Here is a 24512-nt window from a genome sequence, read left to right as displayed (position 1 = left end):
CATATTGGTCCCAAGGCAGGATTTCAGCACATTTCCAGCCTGGAATGGTGGCAGGTTCTTTCAAAGCAGCACAGGAAAGCTGCAGGGTGGATTTTGAGAGGGAAGTTTGTTTTGTAATCATGTTTGTTGTGTTTTCAAGCTCAACAGGCAACTTGGATATGTGTGATTTAAAATATGACAAACTTTTGATCAGTACTGTAGATCCTCAGAGTGAAATCAGGAGGGAAGGTTGGGTCATGAGCTCTTCCCATTTTCCTCCCTGCAAACCATTTCCTCCCTCCAAACCACTGTGGTGTCAGGGAAAAGGTGGATTTTGGTTCTGAGTTAAGAAACAATCAAATCCAATAGCACAGGACAAAATTCTTCCTTTTATTCAGTGCTGGGAACATGGGCAATAATTCCACCAAAGACTTGTTCAAGAAGAGTTTTGTGTTTCCAAGTTTATACACTTAGTTACAACTGAGAACTCCTCCCCAAAGTTACTCAGGATATTTTGGGTGACTTTTAACAGCTCTAATGGGCTGCTCTTATTTTTGCAGCTCTATATTTCCTTTTAACTAAACAATGTTACAGCTTCAAGCCTCAACCTAGAGAGTATTTCTGATTTACTTCTTACAGTTTAGCCTCTAAATAAGGTTTTGGTTTATTTCTTAAAGATCATCTTACAGCTACAGGGTTAAATTCTTCTTTGTCTAAAGCTCTACATGGTTAAGAGAACTGACAGACTAAGGTACAAGCTAAAATCAAAATTAATATAAAATACAAAGTTAGTACAGGTCTGACTAAAAAATATCATAGAATCAATCATAGAATCAGCTGGGTTGGAAGAGACCTCTGAGATCATCAGGTCTAACCCTTGATCCAACCCCACTATGATTACAAGATCATGGCACTGAGTGCCACATCCAGTCTCAAATTAGTATGATCTTATTGAGGAGGGATAAAATCCACTTTCTTGAGGGGTCCCTGTATCAGTTCTACAAGTCAGTGCATGGATCTGCTGCTGGTGAAGACAATTCCCTCTGGCTGTTGCATCTGTGAGTGCAGGGTCACTGTCATGGCTCTCATTTTTCCCTCTCTCCAGGATTCTGCTGCCCCACCCTTGCCTTGGCAGGGCATCCATAAACACTCCAGTCCCTTGGGATGGCAGATCCCGCCAGACTGTTCATAAGGAATGGTGTGTTTCAGTGCTGGGCACCGTGTGCACACACACGAGGTACCCTGTTAGAGGTGGCACTGGGGATGCCACATCCCATCTGCCGTGGAGCTCTGCAGTCTCTGTGGCTGCTGGGGGGACCGTGTGCCCTCCCTGCGGAAAAAGCGTGGGCTGGGGGTGGCCATGTGTCCTCCTTGAGAGGAACGTGGGGAGCTCTGAGTGTTTGTGCCCTCCCTAAGGGGAGGCATGGGCTGAGGGTGGCCATGCATCCTGCTTGGGGGACAAATGGTGGGCACTGAGTGTTTGTCTGTACCCTCTCTGAGGGGAAGCATGGCATGGGGTGGCCATGTGTCCTCCTTGGGGGGCAAATATTGGGCTCTGAGTGTTTGTGCGCTCCCTGAGGGGACATGTGGGATGAGGGTGGCCATGTGTTCTCCTTGGGGGGAACATGGTGGGCTCTGAGTGTTCATTTGTGCCCTCCCTAAGGGGAGGTGTGGGCTGAGGGTGGCCATGTGTCCTGCTTGGGGAGCAAATGGTGCGCTTTCAGTGTTCATTTGTGCCCTTCCTGATGGGAGGTGTGGATGAAGGTGGCCATGTGCCCTTCTTAGGGAAAGTGGCAGGCTGTGAGTGTTTGTGCCCTCCCTGACAGAAGGTGTGGGCTGGGGTGGTGGTTGTGCCCTCACTGAGGGGCAGGTGCAGGTTAGGGGTGGCTGTGAGCCCTCCCTGAGGAAGAACTGTGGGATTGGGGTGCTCGTGCTCTCCTTGAGGAGAAAGTGCAGGTTGGGTTGGGCAGTGTGCCCTCCCTCAGGGAAGGCACAGGCTGAGGGTGGCTCTGCTTTCCCTGAGGTCAAGGCACAGACCAGGGGTGAACATTTGCCCTCCCTCAGAGAACACACGGGCTGGGGAGCAACCCTGTGCCCACCCGGAGAAAGAAGTGTGGGATTGGGGTGCTTGTGCTCTCCTTGAGGGGAAAGCGTGGGTCAGGGTGGGCAGTGTGTCCTCCCTCAGGGAAGGTGCAGGCCAGGGGTGGCCATTTGCCCTCCCTGAGGGGAAAACACAGGTCGGGGTGGGCAGTGTGCCCTCCCTCAGGGAAGGTGTGGGCTAAGGGTGGCCATGAGCCCATTGTGAGGGGAATACATGGGCTGGGGTGGTCATGCCATCCCTGAGGGGTTAACATGGGCTGAGGAGCGTCCCTGTGCCCTCCTTGAGGAAGAAGAGCAAGGCCAGGATCCTCATGCCCTCCCTCAGGGGAAAACACGGGCTCAGGGGGGTCAGTGCCCTCCCTCAGGGGAGCTGCAGTCTGAGGGGCTGTGAGCCCTCCCTGAGGAAGAACTGTGGGATTGGGGTGCTCATGCTCTCCTTGAGGAGAAAGTGCAGGTTGGGTTGGGCAGTGTGCTCTCCCTCAGGGAAGGCACAGGCTGAGGGTGGCTCTGCTTTCCCTGAGGTCAAGGCACAGGTCAGGGGCCGCCATTTGCCCTCCCTGAGAACACATGGGCTGTGGGTGCCCGTGTGCCCACCCTGAGGAAGAAGAGCATGGTCAGGGTGCTCATGCCCTCCCTGAGGGGAAAGCACGGGTCAGGGTGGTCAGTGCCCTCCCTCAGGGAAGGTGCGGGCTAAGGGGCTGTGAGCCCTCCCTGAGGAAGAACTGTGGGATTGGGGTGCTCGTGTTCTCCTTGAAGAGAAAGTGCAGGTCGGGGGGACTGTGTGCCCTCGCAGAGGGGCAGGGGGACACAGTGTGTGCCCTCCCTGACCGAAGGCACAGGGTATGGGCGGCTCTGCCCTCCCTGCGGGGAAGGCAGGGGCCTGAGAGCGGCCGTGTGTCCTCCCTGAGGGAAAAGCGTGGGCTGGGGCGGTCGTGCCCTCCCTGAGGAAGAGCAGAGCACGGTCAGGTCGCTCACTGCCCTCCCTGAAGGGAACGCGCCTGTCGGGGGAGACCGTGTGCGCTCCCTCGGGGAAGGCGCGGGACGTTCGTGTCCTCCCTGACGGGAACCCGGTTCGGGGTGGTCGTGCCCTCTCGCGGGGAAGGCTCGGGGTGTTCGTGCCCTCCCCGAGGGGAACGCGGCTCGGGGGCCTCGTGACCTGAGGGGAACGCGGCCCAGGGGTGGTCGTGCCCTCCCTCGAGGAAGGCTCGGGGTGGCCGTGCCCTCACCGAGGTCAATGTGACTCGGGGTGTTCGTGCCCTCCGTCGGGGAAGGCTCGCGGTGTTCCTGCCCTCACCAAGGGGAACGCGGCTCGGGGTGTTCTGCCCTCCCTGAGGCGAAGGCTCGGGGTGTTCGTGCCCTCCCTGAAGGAAAGCTCGGGGTGTTCGTGCCCTCCCTGAGGGGAAGGCTCGGCGTGTTCGTGCCCTCCCTGAGGGAAAGCTCGGGGTGTTCGTGCCCTCCCCGAGGGGAACGCGGCTCGGGGTGGCCGTGCCCTCCCTCGGAGAAGGCTCCGGGTATTCGTGCCCTCTCCGAGGGGATCGCGGCTCGCGGTTCCCCTCTGTCCTCCCCGAGGGGATCGCGGCTCCCGGTTCCCCTCTGCCCTCCCCGAGGGGATCGCGGCTCCCGGTTCCCCTCTGCCCTCCCCGAGGGCCCGGGACCCCCCGGCCGTGCCGCCCGCGCAGGCGCACCCTCCCTCCCTCGCTATCCCGCTTTTCCTTCCGGGACACCGGGGCGTTTCCTGTTGCTGTGGCGGCGGCTCCTGGGAGCGACAGGGACCCGGCGGCTCCCCGGGGAGTCCGGTAAGACACCGGGCTGTCAGCGCGGCCGCCGGCCCGGCCCCGGCTCCCAGCGAGGCCCCGGCACTCCCCAGCCCGGCCCCGGTGGGGCAGCGCCGGCCCCGGGGGCTGAGGGGCCGGGGGGCCCGAGTGTGGCCGCGGCAGCGGGTCGGGCTGCCCTTTGTGGCGGTCCCGCAGGTTTTACAGCCGCCCCGGCCTTGGCAGCTCAGGGCTTGGGCTGCGGGGCGGGACGCGGCTGGAAGAGCCAGCGTTTACATGAGAAGCCTCTTTAGCGGGTGAAGAAGGACTGGAATGTTGGTCTCTGTGTGTTAGGCAGGCGAGTGGCTGCAGCCTGGTCTGAAGTTTGGCCCCTTTTTGCCGCAGTTTTGAGTCTGAGCATCCCCGCGATCGTTAAATCCTGCACCTCGGTGCTCTCGGTGCTTACACACATCGTGCGGACAAGGAGGCACGAGCTCAAGCTCTGCCAGGGGAAATTTAAGTTGGAGATCAGAAAAAAATTCTTTCCAGAGAGATTAATCAGGCATTGGAATGGGCTGCCCAGAGAGGGAGTGGATTCCCCGTCCCTGGAGGTTTTTCAGCTGAGCTTGGCCGTGGCACTGAGTGCCATGATCTGGTAAAGGGACTGGAGTTGGACCAAGGGTTGGACTTGATGATCTCAGAGGGCTTTTCCAACCCAATCCATTCTGTGATTCTGTGTGTGCTGGTGCTGCAAGCACGAGGAATGTCCGGGATGTACTTGAAAAAACCTTAAATGTGTTAGGGGAAAAAAAATGGTGAAAACGCCTCCTTATCCACGGTTTTGATGACTGACCCGTTTAGAGTATTCCCCAGCCCTGGCACCTCAGGGAGAGGAGGGGAGATGGGATCAGCTCAGCTCTGAGTGCTGGACAGGGAGCCCCGGCAGGAGGGCAGGGCGGGGATGGATTTTGGATGAGGAGCTGGGAAATAGAGTGATTGGAACAAATAACCCTCTCAGTGTTTTTTGTGCTGTGTTTGGTGTTGCTACTCTAATAAATAAGCATGATTTCTGAATATTGATTGAAGGTTCTATGTGTCATCTGTGTGTAACCAAGAGAAGAAATGGCAGCTTCTCAGCTCCTTCTTACCCCCCTCTTTATTAGAGAGTTTTGTAGGTGGCTTTTTTAATTGGCATGTTTTGTTTGGATTTATAAAATTACAAGTGATGGTTTCTCTTTGGCATGGTAAAAAAAAAAGAAACACGGCTCTCAAACAGGAGCCATCGGACATCGTGTGTTGTAGTTCCACCTACTGTTTACCTACGAAATATTTTAAATACCTTTTATGATTGTCACAGTTGCTGCTTCGGTTCTGTTGCCTTCCTGTGCAGTGGGGGAAGGGTTCAGAATGAGAGAATTGAATTGGAACTTGTATTTTTGTAGGATAATATGCAAATTTTCCTTGGTGTTGTTTGAAAAACAGAAACATCAGTTGTTTATGTGTTTTTGTGAAGAAAACCCACTGGCCACCAGAACTTGCAGTGTTGGGAATAACACACGAGATATTTTGACAATAAAACCAGATACAGTAAGAAAGTAATTATAGGTTGTTTTGGAGACACAGAGGAATGCTCTGACAGGGAGGCTGAAACTTGATAATTTGGTGCTGCTGCTCTCTGGCCAGGACTGTCTCTGTTGCAGAATGTGAAGTATCTCCTCTCCCTGCACCCTTCCAGTTTTTGGTTTCTGCCCCTGCGTAATTAGGCAAGTGAGAAAACAAATAAACACGAGCCCCTGGAAGAAAGTTAAATCTGCTCTGAGTTCCTAAAGATACCTGACCTGGATTTACCCAGCACTGAAACTTCCTCATGTTCCACTGAGACTCCTCCTCTTCCCTGAGAGGATCTGTCACAAAGTCACTCTGCTTTTTCTGGAATGCTGCAGTGGTTCAAAATGTTGCTCTGCTGTTTGTCTTGTGTATCTCTGAGTATAAAATCAGATTTTATGTTCAGTATTAATAATTTCTGTGCAAGTTGTTTGTTTTGTCAGTTCAAGAGGGAGGAGTTCCTTGTATGGTGGAAGGGCAAGGGAAGAGGGAATAGGTTCTTTTTGATCCCTGAAGCACTGGACACTTGAAAACAGGAAAATTATTAGTTCCCAAATAAAACAATTTTGTCCTTGGCTCTCTTCTGCTGTATGGAGTTAATAGGTGGTGAATATATCCTTAGCATTAAAATAGTGCTTGAACTGCTTTTATCATTAGAATCACCTGCTACAAGGTGTCCCTGCCTGACCTTACCTGCTTTTAAGTGTTTGTTTTATTAATCTGTTGTTTACAAAACACACCAAAAAAATTCTTTAAGGAAAAAAAAGGATCACTAGTTCAATTTTCGATTAATCACAGTGGGTTTGTGTGTTAGTTGTTTGCAAATGGCCTTTTAAGAGTAATTTTATTGGGCAGCACCATTCCAGACCAAAGGTCAGGGTCACAGTGCTCATAATGTCTGGTGAGTCATAGATTTGTCCTGGAATCCAATTCTGGAAGACATTTATAGGACATTGGCAGTGTCTGATCCCCTGGAAGGTGTTCCAGCTGGGAGAAAAAGTGCATTTCCCTGCTGCTTTCCAGCCTGGTTTGTTGCCCTCTCACATACTGTGAACAGGGTGATGCTTTGGGGTGTTGTCCAATAAAATCTTCCAAGTTGTTAATTAGCTCCTGTGAGCCTTTGGGAAACCAACTCATTCATAGGGAAAGGTTTTTTGTTATTCATTACTCTCAATCATGACCAGGATCTTTTACACTGTTTATGAGCCTTTTAAATATCTCTTTGCTGGTCGAGGCCGCTGTTCCAGAGTCTCTGTCATTGGATCATTGCTGGCACTGGCCCCTGCAAAATGCCTCAGAGGGAGTGACAATCCCTGCAGTGAGCAGATCTGGGATAATGGGATGCTTCCAAAATTCTCAGCCTTGATTCCCAAGGTGTTGATTAAAGCCCAGACCCACCCAGGGTGGGATTGCCCAGCCCTGAGGGATCAGTCTCTCTGTACCTTTAGCTCTGGGGGTGGTGCTGTTCCCACTCAGTCCAGGTGAGCCAAATCCTCAGACCCTCCTGGTGTGTTGGCACCTCACCTGGTGCTCTCAGCACTGGCCCTTCTGTGCAGAAATCCCTCAGAGAATCTGCTTTTCCCTTCCAAATTTATCCTCCTGTAATTCCAGATTGAGGGAGGAGAGGACAGGGAAGAGCCAGGCTGCTCTTCCCTGAGTTTTTGTCTCTGCCTTTCTCAGGAACACCTTCTGTACCTTTCCACTTTGGGAAGAGCTTGCTGGCAGAACTGGCCATTTAATTGTTGTGCCTTCCCAGATTCTTGATCTGAGTAAGTCCAAATGCTGCCAGTTACTGATGATACATGCAAAAATACTTTTCTTTGTCAGTTTTGAGTTTGCTGATGCTGATTTTCTTTGGATGGCAGGAGAGGGTGGAGTTTTGTTGTTTCTGTACACCTGTAAGAGATCTGTTGTTTCTGTACACCTGTAACAACCCTTCATGTTCTTGAACATCCTCCATGTGTGCAGGTTCCTGTCACTTTTTCTGTCTCTCATTCTTCACTGTTTCTTCACCCCTGCAGTTCTCTAATACCCTGTTCAGAGAGGCTGAATAAGAATGCAGAATAATAACAACAAAGAATGTAGAGATCTTACAAACACTCACTGTTATTCAAAAGCTCGTTCTCATCCTCAGTTGGGGTGTCCTTCCTTCAGCAGTGACTGCAGAATTCTGTTGAACAGGGGAAGGTGAAGATGGAGCAGGTCTCATAAAATGAAGTGTGCTTCTAAAACAGTCTGATTCTTCTGTCAGGTTTCAAAATTCTCTTATATGGGCAAAAATAATGCCCCTTGGAAATCACAGAATCATAGGATGGATTGGGTTGGAAAAGATCTCCGAGATCATCAGGCCCAATCCTTGATCCAACCCCACTGTGATCACCAGCCCAGGGCACAGAGTGCCCTGGGCTGGTGATCACAGTGGGGTTGGATCAAGACATGGTGGATTCTCACTCAGTGCCACATCCATAGAATGGATTGGGTTGGAAAAGCCCTCTGAGATCATCAAGTCCAATCCTTGATCCAACCCCACTGTGATCACGCTGTGCCCTGGGCTGGTGATCACAGTGGGGTTGGATCAAGACGTGGAGGATTCTCACTCAGTGCCACATCCATAGAATGGATTGGGTTGGAAAAGACCTCTGAGCTCATCAAGTCCAATCCTTGATCCAACCCCACTGTGATCACGCTGTGCCCTGGGCTGGTGATCACAGTGGGGTTGGATCAAGACGTGGTGGATTCTCACTCAGTGCCACATCCATAGAATGGATTGGGTTGGAAAAGACCTCTGAGCTCATCAAGTCCAACCCTTGGTCCAACTCCAGTCCCTTTACCAGATCATGGCACTCAGTGCCACAGCCAAGCTCAGTTGAAAAACCTCCAGGGATGGGGAATCCACCCCCTCTGGGCAGCCCATTCCAATCCCTGAGCACTCTCTCTGCAAAGAATTTCTTTCTGATGTCCAACTTCAATTTCCCCTGGCAGAGCTTGAGCCCCCCTTGTCCTATTGCTGAGTGCTTGTTAAATCAATAAGTGCATTTCAAAGAGCCTCGTGGATAATCAAGTCCTTGATTTCTGCAGCTTTTCTGGTGCATTTTCTAGTATGTTCTCTCCTGTTGTGTTAAGAATCTTTCAGCAGCACAGGAAAGTCATCCACAGCACTATTAGATATGTCAGCTGATTAAGTGAAAAATACCTACTGGGAGCACTGTGAGTTGTTACCTGGAACTGAGCAAGGTTTTCAAACTGAAACACATTTTTAAGTGAGATCCCTTTTACAGTTACCTTAACAAGGTACCCAAGCTTTTGAAGTGGAACAGGTCCTACTAATCTTTGATAGGAAAAGAATTACTGAATGTAATCACTGAAAATGGGTAAATGTTGAGTTGAAGTTTGATGAAGTGTCTGAGGATGACCCTGTAACAGAAGTGTAGATGAAGGCAGTGGATTCCAGGACGGTGTGGGAAGGCAGTGGCTGCAGGAACACTCCCTCCATCCATCCTCCTGTTCTGCCCTGAAGGGAACCTGTCTGTGTGAGCAGGACTTGAATCCAACCCGGCCTGACGTCATGGAGAATTTTCTCTCTATCCTTTTGTGTGGTGATTGTTGTCCTACAGTTTGTTCCTTTGTCTCAGGAGAAAAGGGCTTCCCATTGTTAACTCCTTGTTTGGTGTTCAGGCACTTCTTTTGACAGGCTCTTCATTTCCTGGTGATAGGAATCCTTCAGAGAATCTGCTTTTCCCTTCCAAATTTAGCCTTATCAATGCTGAAATAACCAATATATTTGGTATTCTCGACACAGTTTCAGCAAGTGAATGATTTTCCTACATTTTTCTCATGCATTTGCAGATGCAAACATTTAAAATTAGATGTGGTGCCCTTTGGTTTGTTGTGTGGGGTGTGGTAGTGGAAGGAAGAAGTGGTGAGAAGGTAGAGAGAAGTTGTGGGAGGTGATTTGTTTTTGTGGAATTTGTTTTGTGAGCAGAACTCTGCCCTTCATTTCCCTCACTCGAGGAAGTTGCATAACGTGTAAGCATCTTGCAGGTCTGTGCACTCAGCCTTTCAGTTCTGCTTTTATATCTTTATGAATTTATTTGTGTTGAAGTGTTTTGGTGCTGTTCTCAGACTTTTGCTGAAATTATGGAAAACACAAGTGAGCATTTCTCTGGGTTAGCCAAGAGCCTTAGAGCAGATCCCCAGTCCTGGCGCCAGGCAGGGGTTTGGCTCTGAAGAGGCCTGAAACAGTTTTTCCTCTGTGCTTTAAACATAAACAGCCTTTTCTCTACCCGGGTGTGTTGTTCATCTGCCCAGTTTTGTTCATTTTCCCTTTTAACATGCCTGAAATACATGGGAAGACACAAATCCTCACGACCTTTACTGAATATCTGTGTCCTGCTTTGCTTTTTGTGAAGGATCTTGATTCATAGATGGGCTGTGGGAAGTATTTGACACCACCACTTGTCATCCTGTTTTCTCAAGTTATCAAAAGGAAGAAAAGGGGTTGGATTTTACTGTACTATTAATGGTGTTATGGCTTTGGTTGCTGCATCTGGGAACAGTTCCTTGATGAAGCTGGCAGGGTGGTAGTGCTGAGGTGCTGACAATGCCCTGACGATTCTGGGCTGTGTTTTGATCTTTAATTTACTGTGGTTACCTCAGGTCCCAGCAATACTCGGTGCAGAAAGGGCAGCTGTTCCTGGGGAGCCAAAGAAATTGCTGCCTTCTTGAATGGTGCCAATTTTGAATGGAGAGACATGGAAAATGAGCTGAGGAAAGCTGTGCTCTGGGTGCAGGTCAGGCACAAAACCGCTCCCGAATGGAGTGGCTCTGTGTGCCTGCACGTGTGAATTGCACCATCAGTGACTCTGAGTATGACTGAAAAACCTCCAGGGTTTGGTGTAAAATCAAGAGCAGAACAAGCACAAGAATGTTGGTCAAAACACCTGAGCTAACTCTGCATCTCGTCCAAAATTAAGATCCTTTATGTGTCGCTTTTCCTTTCCCTGGGTGGGAATGACAAGGATAATTAGGATAATGAGACTTTTTGTGTGTGTGTTTCAGATTGTGCAGTGAATGTCCATAAGAACTGCAGGAGTTTGCTGGCTGAATGCAGCAGCATCAGACCCAAGGTGGGCTTTGACATTTGTTGTTCTTTTATAATGACAAGGCTTGACACAGTAATTTTAATTTATGCCAGTGGTTAATTTACATCAGTACAGGATCTTGCCCTACATCTTCAAGACATCGAGTAGTTATTAACTTGTCATTATAGTAATTAATGTTAATGTATGTAGGGAAAATAAAGTGAAACATTTTATTGCTGTACTGAAAATTACTTACCTTGTGCCTCAGAACTGTGACTAAACCTTGTAAGAATGCTCCAACCTATCACTTTTTTTGGGGAACATCATTGAATTACTTGGTCCCTTTGAGTTGTGCCACAGTTTTAATGGTTTGTGCCATCCCAAAGCTGATGGAAGAGCAGAGGGGAGTTTGGCCATAACAGCTGCTTGTTATTTCTAAGCTGGGCAGTGCAGAATAAGAGATTTCATTTGTGAACTGTGATGAACTTTGTCTTGCTAAGCAGGTCAGTTTTTATCTGTGGTGCCTGTGAGGGCACAGGTTGGTTTCAGAGAGATGTGTATCTGCCAGGGTCTTTTATTCTGGTAGTGGTTTAGAAAATCATTTCCTCCTCCTTATAACTGATAACACTTGAGGGAGGTTTAGTTTGGTTTAACCTGCAAGTGTTGATGATTTCAGAGGCTGATAGCAGGTTGGGGAGTTCTGTGAGGGGAAAAGGGAGAGCAGAGCAGCTCAGACCTGAGCAATTAGAGGTTAGAGGAAGTGCTTTCAGCCATTCCTGATATAGAATGGAACTCTTTGGGGGGCAGAAATGTTCTTGTGGGGGTTGTGATATATCATTTGAAACATCTCAGGGCATTGTGTGTTTTCCTGTTAAACCCAAAGATTCACCAGCTCTGGTGCTTTAATATCCACTCTTCCCATCAGCCAAACTTGCATGGCTGAACCCACCACCGAGGAGAGAGGGAGGAGTGGCACAAAGTGGGGTGAGGAGTGAGCTCAGAAAGGAGAGCCCCAAAGGGGAGCTCCCCAAAAGCCATTTGTTACACACTGGGTTATTTATTTAATTGTATCTGAATGGTTTTTAATATGCAAGGAGGAGAAAGCTGTACAAATTACCAGAGATGCAATTTGAAATGGACAGTCTGAATTTCTGTCTAAACTGGCTGGGTTAGTTTAGTCAATATTGCTGCAAACTGAACAGCAGCAAAGTGGAGGGGAGGACTGTCAACATAAAGGTCTGCTTTCATCTAATACATTAATTATCATAGATTTAATTCAACTGTAGCTTCAGTTTTGGTTCTATTTCAGCCTGATTTGGACTTCATGGGATTTTTACACCAGCTGTTAATGTCTGTATGCCATTCTTCTGGCACGTGAAAAAAATCAAAGCTGTTCCTTGTTAATCTCCCATATTTTCAGTGTACAGCTTCACTTACAGTTAGTGCTGTAGGACAGAAAAAATCTGATGCATTTTGGACTGAAAGTTTGGTCTGTATGTGTAAGAATATTGTCTTCTTTCCTGTAGCAGAAAGATTTGCAGCCCAGACCTTCTGGATCTCCACAAAGTTCGCCCCAGTGCATTTCCCCAGGTTTGTACTAAAGAATGATTTCTGTGCTCAAGCTTATCTGTTTGATTGTATTTTTTTCTTTAATATGTTTTAAAGGCTATACACAGTGTGTTATTGAAGTATAGAGAAGGTCTCTTTTAATAAGATGGCTTCATTTTTTTTTCTATTGGGAATGGCTTAGAGGCTCCTGGCAATCTCCTGTGTGTTTTTATCTCTTTATCTTTTTATTTTTCTTTATACCTTCTTGCTGTGTAACCTCAAAATATCATGGTGAAAAGGGATCAATAAGCTCGTTTTTCATTGATTGTCTATTCTCTGGCCTCTGAAAAGACTAGAACTGTGAACTTTGTTTTACATCAGATTTTCATAATTGTCTATTTAAAACTTGCCTGCAGCTAGTGGTTGCTAGAAATCTCTGAGACAAGCTGAACATAAATCTTTGTTGAAACAAAGCAGGAAAAAAGGATCTGGGAGGAAAAAAAACCAAGAAGAAAGAACAGCTCTGTTGCAGCATTGGCTTTGAAATACCTTTTTGCTCCTGGAAAAGACCATCGTGGTCGCAGGGGTATTAAATGGCATTTTAATTTGTGGATGTTACAAGGTCTTGCATTAAGAGAACTGACTTTTTGCTCTGAGGTGGTTGAGTGTAAGATCAGCTCAGTTGGTTAAAACTTGGTTGTAATAATGCCAAGGCCATGTGTTCAATCCCCTGTGTGGGCCATTGGCTTAAGGGTTGGACTCGATGGTCCTTGTGGGTCCTTCCAACTCAGAACAGGCTGTGATTCTGTGTTTTCTGCCTTGGAGTTGACTGGCAGCTGTCAGAGCAGCTGACCTGGGACTCAGCTCTGCTCTGGGTGTTTCAGCTTTATCAGCTCCATCTTCATTTACATTCCAAGGTGGTTCTTCATGAAACACCTCTTACCAACAGGTAGCACAGGGAAGAGTTGTTTCAAGGAGATGAGTGGCTGTTTGCCTTACCACGGATGGTTTTGTGTATTTAGGAGCCAGTGCAGAGGCTAAAATAGGCAAAGGAATAATGCAAAGGCTGGAGTTGTCTGTGGGGCTGTCTGTGAGCAGCCCTGTGGTACCACAGCCTGGGCTGTGCGGGGGAACAGCGATCGATGAGGGCTCTCAGCAGTGTGCAGACAGTGCTAATTGAACTCAGAAAATGGCTTTTTCTCAGTGCAGACTCTGCCAGGCAGCCAGGGCTCATTTTCCATAGTCAAAAGCAGAGGCTGGAAATTAAAGGAACAGCTGATAGCCTGGACATTGTGTGTGCTTACCCACAGCATAACCCCTGCACACTGCAGTGCCCAGCAAAAAAACCCAAAGATACTGATCAGTGTAAAAGAGAAATTAATTTTAAGAAAGTTGTGAACTGTGTTGTGTGCCCCCCATCCCTCTCCCCATGTTTTGCTTCTGGGGATTTTTAAAGTTTGGCCTGTCATTGTGAAACAGAACTTCGTGTTCCTGGCTTGTGGAGCACAGAAAGAGAACTTGGTGGCCAATGATTTCAGCACTTCCCCAAGTGGAAATGGGAGGATGTTGGTTACTAAGCCTTTGTTTAAGAAATTTACCTTGAGAATTAATGCTAATGTCTAATTAGTCTGCTCTTTGGGCTTGGAGCTTATCACTTGGAGGTGATGGAAAGGACTCAGTTTACCCACTGTGTTGTAGGCTGAGAATGGGCTGTGTGTGCAGCCAGGAGATTTCAAAGCCAAGGTTTTGGGAAGGGTATTTCCAGCAGGAAGAGATGTGATGATATAATTTCTGTTAAATGTCATTGATGGAACCTCCCCTGCAGCCCTAAAACAATTCTTGTGTCAATGAAGATGAAAAGAGAGACAAGCAGACCTCACGGGATATGGAAAAATGTGGAAAAACCTGTTTTGTAGAAGAACCACAAATACCTTGGTTTAACTGTGCTTCACTGAGCAAAGGCAGACTGGAGGGAGAGATAATTACCAGTGCAGGTACATGAGGAGTGCAGCCTGAAAGGGGAACTTTGGGCATGGCTGGACACCTGTATTTACTGGAGAAGCTGTAAATTGGTGACTCCTAAAATTTGGCTGGGAACTGGAGACCCCCTTGAACTGTCAGAGCCTCCTGACCCTGGGCTGTGACAGGAGCTTGGTCTGTGCCTGCAGTGACAGAGTCCTGGGTTAAGGATCCAGGAGATTTCTCCCACTCCCATGTCCTTAAAAGCACTTTGAAAAAAGGGCAGCCACAGACCTTGCCAGTGATCAGTTCTAAAGATTGTCTGGCTGAGTCTTTGACTTCCCTGAAGTTCCTTTTTTAAAAGGATGTATTTTGTCTCCTGGTCCTTATCATTCATTACAGACATTAGTACTAAATAATTGTATCCATTTTTTATAAGTCTATTAGAGGCTTCCACATATTGTGTAATAGTGATTAAAGTTTCAAATATCTTTCCAGTTCACAGTCTGCCTAGATTTAAAAAGCATTAAAAGCTGCAGTATTAAAATTAAATTTAGCTCTGGTATCTATTATGTGCAGTGTGTGTGCATGCAGATATAGATCACTGTGAGCAATAAGCATTGCAAAGAACTTGTGGTTTTTCTGTGATCTCTGTTTTTTCCTTGTTTGCCATGAAATGTTCTCTGCCCTTATACAGTGGGGTGTGAATAATTGTGTGTAGGTTCTGGTGTTTTACTAAAGGAGAAGATACTTTGCAATTTCCACACTAAATGGGCACAGTAGGGACCAATTTCCTGCACTTCAGACCTGCTGATTTAGCCAATACAGTAAGTTAAGTGGCAGCTTTACATTTCTAGAAGGATCACAGGTAGTATAAAAACAGAGCATCTCTGGGGCCACTTTACTGTGCCAAGTCTGAGGGCAGCCAGTGGTGAGCATGGGGAATACAAATTCAAAAAGCAGCGGCAGGAGCAATGCGATTCCAGCTCATCCCGAGCTCTCTTTTTGTGGTTCCTTCTCAAGAAAATGGAATGAGAATGTTTTTCTGGACAACGAGCTCTTGACATCCAAGATCCTGTCGGTGCTGCGGCCGCAGTCGGAGCGAGGGCTGAGGGCAGGCGAGCTGCAGTGCACGCCTCACTTTCTGAGCACCAATTCCATTTTTGCCTCCTTAGCCACTTCCCTGAAGGAGCAGCCCCGGAGTCTCCTCCTGGGAGCGGATGGCACCCCAGCACTGTCCCGGAACCTCGGGATGACTATCGCCCAGAGAGGGAACTCTCAGGCTTCACTGAACGCTGCTGGAGCTGTCAGTAAATTTGGGTGAGTAAACTGCTTCTCGTCTGGTTCCCTGCCTTCAGCTGCTCCCCCTTCCCCCTGTGTGAAAACAAAAACAGTGGCAGAATGTTGGTTTTCAAGCTCATTGAGCTTTAATGCTGAAAAGTTATTTCCCTGAACAAAATGCTTTTTTTGTTTGTTTGTTTAAATCACCTTGTCCCTCTGTCCTGTGTCACAAAAGGTGTCCTATAAAGAGGGCAGTATTTGAGTATCTCTGCCTAGATCTTGGTTTTCATGGATATATTTATCTTGAGAAGTGTTGTGAAATTCAGTGATCTCCTCTGAGTTCAGCTATTCTGGGTGGTGCTGGTGCTGACTGGTGCAGGACACAGCAGTGTTTTAAACTGCAGAATACCTTGATTAAAATACTGGGCAAACCCAAACCTAACAACTGTTTTGAGCATCTGTTTGCTTTTGCTGTGCCCCAGTCATGCTCCCTTTCCAGTGAAAGTGCCCTTTGTACTCTGAACTGTGGATTGTCACCTTTTAATCTGTCCTACCACAAGTTACAAACTTTGCTGATGCTGCTCTAATTAAACTGTAGCATTTCAGTGGCAGAGTTGCCACGTTGATGTAACTGTCTAAAGAGTACAATGATACCTTTTATTTATTCACTGTAAGATAATTGCACTCTAGTTGAGGAAAGGAGCTTGTTCGAGTATTTGGATTGATTTTAGTGTTTGGGGTTTTTTTGTCAAGTAACTTAAAAATGTGAATGTTCTGTATTGGTCCCTTGGTCTAATTTCTTTGGCCATTTAGACTGATTTCAGGAGACATGGATGAAGGAGATTCAGGCTTTATAAAATTCAAGCAGACTTCAGATGACGTTGTCTCGCTTGCACCTTCAACAGCAGACTCCATTTTTCTGGAAGGTATGGAATTTTGGTGCTTTTCAGGATTCTTATGCAATTCCTTACATGGTTTTAAAGCAACACTGAGATGTTCTTACTTTCCTTCTTGTTGTTGATGATGGTAATGAAGGATGTGGTGAGAAACAGTTTAATAATAATTGCAATTAAATGTGTTGGTCTAGATGCATATTCTGTGTCCCTCCGGAGTGAAATAGAAACAGATGCTCATGAGTTTGAGGCGGAGTCTTGGAGTGTTGCAGTGGAACAGGCTTATGCAAATAGACACAGAAACGTTAAAAAAAGGCAAGATGTCATTTATGGTAAGAGCATTTGTTATTCTTAAAGCTTTTTCATAGTGCCACTGTTTTGAAGCAAAGCAGCAATCATTTTTATGGGCTCCAGTTTTGACTTGTGCTTGAAAACTGAAATTGAGTGAAGATTTTCAGGTCTGTTACCTGTCTTAGTGTGCATAATTCCTTCTTGTGAATGCTTTTAAGCAACCCCTGGGTTTCAGTGTGCCTCTGTAACAGCAAAGCCCAGCTGTACAACTAGGGAACAGCTCAGCTGCCACTGGGAGATGTCCTTAAATAAGTAGGGTCAGTCACTGCTGGGGTGGGACATTAACAAAGCAAATTCAAGAGCTTTGCATGAGCGTTGCAAAGACTGTGGTGAAGAAGATGATGGTGAGTTTCAGAGCCTGCTCTTGTGTCTCACAAGTCACTGCAAGGCATATAAATGACTTTTTGGTTTTATTTTTGTATCTCCCCTTGCCCAGAACTAATGCAGACTGAAATGCACCATGTTAGGACACTGAAAATAATGCTGAAGGTGTACTCCAAAGCCATGAGAGAGGAGCTGCAGTTCCCACATGCAGTGATCAACAAGCTCTTCCCCTGTGTGGATGAGCTGCTGGAGATGCATGGGCAGTTCCTGCTCCAGTTGAAGGAGCGACGGAAGGAATCCTTGGAGGAAGGCAGTGACCGGAATTACATAATCCAGAACATTGGAGACCTCTTGGTAAAACAGGTGTGAATGAAATTCTCTCAGTGATGTTGCCACCATTAAACTTCTGAAAAGCTCACTGTAAAGGTGAAGTGATGTTATATAAAGATTGATTTCATCCTGGGTTTGTGGTTGTCTTCCCATGCAATGTGGGAGTGTGACTCCCAGGAATGGAATTAGTCACAAATAACATGAAATGTTCATTCAGTGTTCTTTGGGCTTGTATTTATACATGTTGTGGGGTATGTGGCTGCAGTTTGCTTGGTTCTGTTTTTCATCTATTCCAAAAGCAAAGTAACATATTCCTGGTGTCCATCCCAAACGTGTCTCTCCTGCAGTTAATGCCAAAGTCCCTGTTTTGACCTTATGAAAGTGCAGTCAAGATCCTTGGAACTCAGGAGAGTTTTAGCACCATCCTGGCATGGAGTGGATGCAACAATTTCTACCCTATACCATGACCATTTTTGTGCCCTGTAGCTTTTACAGGCCTCAGGCTTTTTAAATGCAGAGGCCCAGAATCCTTTAAAAGATTCTCATAATGACAACCATAATTTCATGCTCGGTTATCTTGTGATGTTCCAAACTCTCAAATGTCACACTGCATAAATCTCATTTCTGGTACAGAAGAAATTGAAATGTTGAAGAAATGTCTCAGCCACCATAAAAGCATGTTGAACCTGGTGTTTGTAGTGGAGGTAAGTTTACTCTGAATGATTAATGTCTTTCATTTTTATATTTCCAATTAGTTTTCAGGTGAAAATGGGGAGAGAATGAAAGAAAAATATGGTGTGTTCTGTTGTGGACACAATGAAGCTGTAAGTCACTATAAAGACCTGCTCCAAAGCAATAAGAAGTTCCAAAACTTAATAAAGGTAAACAACAACCAGAAGTCTCCCATTCTGACTATGCAAAATATGCCTCATTGCTTTAGGCTTTGTTTTGTGTTTGAAGATCTCTCGAATGTGAATGAGCAGGGTTAGAGGCATATTCTCATTGTTTGAGGGCTTGTTGGCTTCTTGTATTTTAGATGTTTTGAGCTATTTGGACACAAAGCCACAATTAGCAGGTGTTCCATTTGAGGCAGGCTCTTGAGGGCACCTGGGATTGGGGAGCAGAGTATCTGTTCTATTCATGGCTCTGCCTCTGGCTGCCCTGCTGTGTGGCCATCATGGTAAATTGGCTTGATAATAAATTTAATCAATGAGAAATGCTGTTGATGAGCTACTATAGACAAAGCAGGGGCTCTTAGTCAGGTTTTGCTCTCAACATCATCTTTCCAAGCCCAGCAGATTGGCTCCAGGGGGGGTTGTATTTCTGCTGCACACTGTAATGTGGCTGAAGAGACATGGCCAAAGAGGAGGCTGTAACCTGAATCTCAGATGGCTTTGCAGAGGCCTAAGCATTCTCATTTTCCAGTCACCAGTAAGTGATACTGTGTGAACTTTCCAGCATGGCCCCACACTTACAGCTTGTCTTAACCAGACGTTTTTAAAGTGAGAGCCCTTTACTTTCAAGGAACTGAATAAGTGGCTGGAGTTTGAAAATATGTAACCTCAGTCCTTGTAAAGACAGATCTTGGCACTGTTTTCTCTGCCAGGTGTGTGCTGTACCTGCAGCCACACTAACTGATGCTTTACAGTCCTCCCTTTCTAAACAGGAAAGTGTTTCTGTAGATCACCCTACAGTGTTAAAATAAACACTGAATTTCTCTGTTATTGACCTAATTTGGCTATTAGGTGTCTGGGTCTGGTTTTTAAAAAATACATTACTTTATGTATTTAAGGACTTGTCCTATAACAAAGCCAATCACTGAGCAAAGGGCAGTCAAACAGTTCAGATTTGGAACTTTCCCTGCTTGACTCCACATTTAGTTAACAGTATAACATCACAGATAACATCACAGACTATTCTGAGTTGGAAGGACCCACAAGGACCATCGAGTCCAACTCTTAAGTCAATGACCCACACAGGGGATTGAACCCATGTCCTTGGCATTATTACAGTCAAGTTTTAACCAACTGAGCTAATCTCAGGGTCTAGTTGAAAGCAATACCTGAAATATTTTTCAGTAGTAAAAGCAGTTTTTGTGTGTTGTACCAAAGTGTTTTAAGCAAACATGTGAATGGAGAGGGAGCTGGACAATCAACTGTTGCAGTGGGTGTGATAAATGTGTCTTGTTTTCTAGAAAATTGGGAACTGTCCCATTGTGAGGAGACTCGGTGTGCAGGAGTGCATCCTCCTGGTCACCCAGCGCATCACCAAGTACCCGGTGCTGGTGGAGCGCGTCATCCAGAACACGGAAGGTGGGTGAGCTGCTCAGGCTTTCCGAGGTGCCTCACAGTTGTGGTGATCCTTTTTCTGCCTTGGTTTGTGTGTTGTTTCCTCAGACAGGGAGGGACAGGCTGGTAACTGGTCTCTCACTGCTTCTTAAGCTGAAGGTGCCATTTTGGATGCAGATCCAGATCAGTCTCATCTTGTCAGAGGGTCAGGGGATTCATAGAAACAGAATGGTTTGATTTGGAAGGGACCTTAAAGCCCATCCAGTGCCACCCCCTGACATGGGCAGGGACACCTTCCACCAGCCCAGGTTGCTCCAAGCCCAGTCCAACCTGGTCTTGGACACTTCCAGGGTTGGGGCAGCCACAGCTTCTCTGGCCAACCTGTGCCAGGGCCTGCCCACCTTCACAGCCAAGAATTCCTTCCCAATATTCCATCTAGTCCTGCCCTCCTTCAGCTTAAGACCATTCCCCCTTGTACTGTCACTCCAGGCCCTTGTAAATAGTCTCTCTCCATATTTCTTGTCAGCTCCTTCAGATACTGGAAGGCCACAATTAGGTCACCCTGAAGCCTTTTCTTCTCCAGACTGAACAATCTTAACTCTCCCAGCCTTTTCTCTTAGCAGAGGAGCAATGTTCAAAGTCTGCAACCACAAACCCATAGTAGTTGGTTCATCAGAGACTCAGAGCTTTAGGTTATTATATTATATTTTTTTAAACTTAAGCTCCTAGGAAATACAGTTAGATGTTCAGTATGGAGCCTCCTGTTAAAAATGTTTGGATGGCTCATACCTTGCATTCCAGAGCTGAAAATGTGTCTGACTGCTGCTCTTTTCCCTTAGCTGGAACCAGAGATTACGAAGAGCTGACCCAGGCCCTCAGTTTGATTAAGGACACCATCTCTCATGTCGATGCCATGGTAAATGAGTGTGAGAAGGGGCAGCGACTTAAGGAGATTATGCACAAAATGGAGCTCAAATCCTCTGGGAAATTGAAGAATGGGCTTTTGTTCCGGAAGGATGACATGGGGCAGAGGAGGCTCCTCCTGGATGGGATGCTGTACTGGAAAGCTGCCTCAGGGCGACTCAAAGGTAAAGGAGCAGGAAGGGGAGAAATACAACTGGGAAACAAGATTTATGTTGGTTTGGGGTTTTTTTTTTAATAACTGTTTATTACTGATCAATAGGGTATAAAATAAGATTAAAATAACCTGCTTGTTTAATAGGATATTGGAGGAAATAGCACTTGTTCTATTCTTGGCTTGTCCAATAAGCATCTCTGTAATGGTGCATGATAAGTTTCTTAGGCTGTTTGCTTATTATCTGACTGATCTGCTTCCCAGTTGAAGAGGGAGGTCAGAGGGACATCAGGTGTATGTCAAAGCTTTGAGTCATTCTGACTTAGCCTCCTGTGGAAGGAGCTCTGCTTCACACTTTGCAAAGCCTGTGTTTTGTGAGCCCCATGACAGCTCCTCTCTGCACACTGCCTGTTTAGCCAGAAAATCAAACCAGTGGCCATCAGAGAATATTTAAACAGCTTTGCTGCTCAGGTGTTCAAGGAGAAGCTTCAGAAAATGCAGCCAGGAGTAGGTGGTACCATGAAGAGCTGCAGTTCCAGAAGAATCTGCTGTTGAGGGAGATGAGTTCCCTCTGGAGTGTTGGAGTCTTTGTGTAGGATGCCTGTGTAGGTGTTTTCAGGCTTTAAACCAGCTCTGTCTGTCTGTGCTGGTTCTGCTGGCTGGGCACAGCCCCAGGGAAAGGCAGCAGCAGACCCAGTATTGAAATGTTGATGTGCTATTCCCTGAGCCACAGGACGTGTAAGTCAAATGAATTCTGAGTCTGGACCAGCCTTGCTGCTTTAAAATGTGACTTTTTTTTTATTTTCTTGTCTCTGTTGTTACTGTAGATATTCTGGCAGTTTTGCTAACTGATGTACTGTTGCTCTTACAAGAAAAGGACCAAAAATACACATTTGCATCAGTGGTAGGTATTGTTCTCCTTTTCTATATATCCACTTAAAGTATTTATGAAAATTACAATAACTACAGAAGAAACACAATTAGAGATGTTAGATACTTGTTAGAGGTTCAGAAAGAAAATTAGCTTAATAAATCAGCCAGCTATTACAGAATCACTTCTTCTGAAGCAGTTCTGGTACTTTATTAATCCCTTTCACTGTTTCCCAGTATAAACCAGTGTTCCCTTGCATCAGCCAGTTGTAGCTGCCACTTCTCCAGTGTTTTTCTGATGCCCTGAGCATGGTTTGAGGTTCTCCTGGTGCTGTGACTTTCACTGAGCTTTGTTAGGCTGAGATTTTATACCAGTCACGGACGTTACACAGGCTGGAACTGTGCTCTGAAAGGCACTTGTAAATCAAGTCCTGCCTCTGTTTAATGTGCAGGGAAAGAATCTGCCATTCCCACTGGGGTCATGGTAACCGTGGTCACAGTGCCCTGAGGTTTACTGAGGGCAGGGAACTTTCCTGAAATACATGGAAGAAGCACTAAATGCAGATGGTATTTCTGCAGCACTCTAGAACATTCAGTGGATTCACTTGCTTTCCCAGGGCATTTCCACAGGTATCCTCAGAGCAGTTAATTGTGTACATTTTGTCCTGATCTAGTTCAGTTATGGCTGTAAGAGAACCAGGAACAGAGAAAATCTTCTGTAATTGTTTTCTTGGATGTATTTTTTAAGACATTAACGTTAAAGCTGAATTCTAATGGCAGAAGCTATTTTGGTGACCTCAAAAAGCAACTGCTTTTCAAATTGCCCTTCTCCTAATGCACAGAATGGGGTGCTGTGTGGTGGATTTTTTCTCCCTCTGGAAACGTGCTCTACACAAGACTGACCAATTTTCTGCATCTTTGCATGTATACAGTTCATTAGAAATTTAATATCACTTCTCCATAAATAAGCAAGTGAGAGGAGCAAATGGATCTGCTCAGTGATTGTGTTTTTCCAGTGACCTCTGCTCATGGCTGGAATTGCAGTGCAACTGCTCAGAGAAGTTGGAAAAACCTGGTGTTCCTGATGTTTGTTTCATAGTTCAGTTCCTTATTGTTGTTCCAGATTATTCTGTGAAGGTTCAGCAGTTACAAAGAGCTGTTTTTTCCTGGGAAGGAACTTTCTAGGCTGTGTGTGTAGGGCCTGTGCTGTGTGAAGCCTCGATAGGTTTTTAGTATCTAATATCCTTCTGTAGCTGTGTTTTCACTGCAAAGACTGACAGCTAATCCAGTTAATCCCCAGTTATACAATACACTCTCACCTTGTTTCATTATTCTCAGGGCCTGGCACACTGTAACCTCTCTGTGTTATGGTTTTACTTCTTTCATAGCTAACTTGTGAACTTAACACTTCCTCTGGTTCTCTTCTTTCTCTTCACGTGTCATTAAAGTTTTGGTTTTCTTTTTCAAATTTCAGTTTTGCCTCCTTTTGAGAAAATTTTTGTGGGACCCAATGGGAATCCTCAGGTGTTTAAATTGACACATAGTTTAATATTCAATCAAGAAGTACCAAGGCCTCTTGTGTTTGATATGCACATTCTTCATGCTTTCATCAGTGGTTGATGGTAAAAAAAATGACAGTGTCAAAAGTGTCACATGCAAAGGTCAGAGTTGTGTGATGATATTGCAGCTCCCGGGGGCTCTGCAGAATTAGGAAGAGGGGGGAGCTGGGAAGCACAAATCCTAAAGAACATAAATAATGTAGTGCAATAAACGATGTTTTACTTTACAGGACTCTAAACCACCAGTTATCTCATTGCAAAAGCTGATTGTGAGAGAGGTGGCTAATGAGGAAAAGGCGATGTTCTTAATTAGCGCTTCCCTAAAAGGACCAGAGATGTATGAAATTCACACCAGCTCCAAGGAGGAGAGGAATTCCTGGATGGCTCACATCCGCAGGGCAGTGGAGAGGTGAGCTGGGGGGCCTTCACTTCTTGCAGGACTCAGATGTAAATTTATCTTGAAAATCTATTTGACTTTCTCTGTAAGACTTTAGTGTGCAGTTCTGTTTGTGTTCATTGGAGCCAAAGACTTTGTTCTGCTTTTACTTTTAAAAAAACCCAAATTGTTCACTGATGTCAAATGCAACAAGGCTTTGGATGAGGGAAGAGGAATGACACGCAGGATAAACCACATCTGAGGTGAAAGCTTCAGGTTGAATCCCGAGATGGTTTTAAATTATCTGATGTGCAAATCAAGCATAGATCTGTCTTTCCCTTTGCACAGCTGTCCTGATGAAGAAGGAGGGACATTTAATGAACCTGAAGCAGAGAGGAGGCTGGCAGAAGCAAGAGCTGCCAAGTTAAGAGATTTTCAAGGTAATTACTTGATTATATATTCCATGAGCTGCTTTTCAGCATCATCTGTGATTTATGACTGCCTAATTCTTTATCACATGGTGTGATCAGGTTTCTCCTTCGTGAGTCTTTCAAGGTGTCATAAGATCATATAGAAATAGTTGCTAAAGAGTCTCATAAGCTTTGTCTGCTCCATGGGTTTTCCCCTTAACTGTTAATGATATCTCTGCATTTGATGCTCTGACCATAAAATGAGTGATAATGTTCCAAATTGAACACTGTACTGTGACAGGGGTAGGGAAGGCAGGACTGAATTTGTTTCTTCCTTTAGAACGTTTGAGCATGAAAGATGACCTGATTCTGCAAAGTCTGAGTGAGAAGCAACAGATTTATGCAGAAATGTCTGAGATGAATGGCTTTGAAGACACTTCCCAAGGATCCCGGGCTAGGCTGCTTCTTCGGGGGGATATCTCAGAAAACCTGCAAGGAGAGGCCATTCTGAAGTCTGCAGTGACTGAAGGTAAATGGAATGTGGGGATGTGTAGGAATCCACTCAGGGTGGGGATAAGCACCTGGGCCCTAAGTACAGGTCCTGAAAATCATCCTGTAATAACATAATACTTTTATGTAACACAGTTCAGACTTCCTTGTTCCCTGCAGGAACAATCTGCAGGACAGCTGAGGTGCACTTGTGGATTTAGGTACAAGACCTGCACAGCTTGG

At 46.0% G+C, this 24512-nt stretch overlaps 1 protein-coding gene across 3 annotated transcripts in view; it reads left to right on the top strand.

Annotated features, from left to right (window-relative positions):
* The window catches only part of ARHGEF18 (Rho/Rac guanine nucleotide exchange factor 18), a 47127-nt gene that overhangs the window by 10686 nt on the left and 11929 nt on the right, over positions 1-24512 (top strand). For 2 of the 3 annotated variants that reach the window (XM_071577981.1, XM_071577982.1), the window contains 13 exons: positions 10494-10561; positions 12043-12106; positions 15199-15343; positions 16118-16230; positions 16392-16529; positions 16985-17235; positions 17958-18083; positions 19397-19514; positions 20330-20578; positions 21393-21469; positions 23225-23403; positions 23719-23810; positions 24121-24309. In XM_071577981.1, the coding sequence (XP_071434082.1) occupies positions 10494-10561; positions 12043-12106; positions 15199-15343; positions 16118-16230; positions 16392-16529; positions 16985-17235; positions 17958-18083; positions 19397-19514; positions 20330-20578; positions 21393-21469; positions 23225-23403; positions 23719-23810; positions 24121-24309 (1809 nt within the window). Of the gene's footprint in view, positions 1-3827; positions 3876-10493; positions 10562-12042; positions 12107-15198; positions 15344-16117; positions 16231-16391; positions 16530-16984; positions 17236-17957; positions 18084-19396; positions 19515-20329; positions 20579-21392; positions 21470-23224; positions 23404-23718; positions 23811-24120; positions 24310-24512 lie in introns of those variants that run through there. The other variant, XM_071577983.1, reaches the window with a different exon arrangement.

This window comes from Pithys albifrons, chromosome 27 (assembly GCF_047495875.1).
Source record: "Pithys albifrons albifrons isolate INPA30051 chromosome 27, PitAlb_v1, whole genome shotgun sequence".
NCBI lineage: Eukaryota > Metazoa > Chordata > Aves > Passeriformes > Thamnophilidae > Pithys > Pithys albifrons.
Note: the sequence above shows the minus strand (reverse complement) of the source record. Positions and strands in the feature narration are given on the sequence as shown.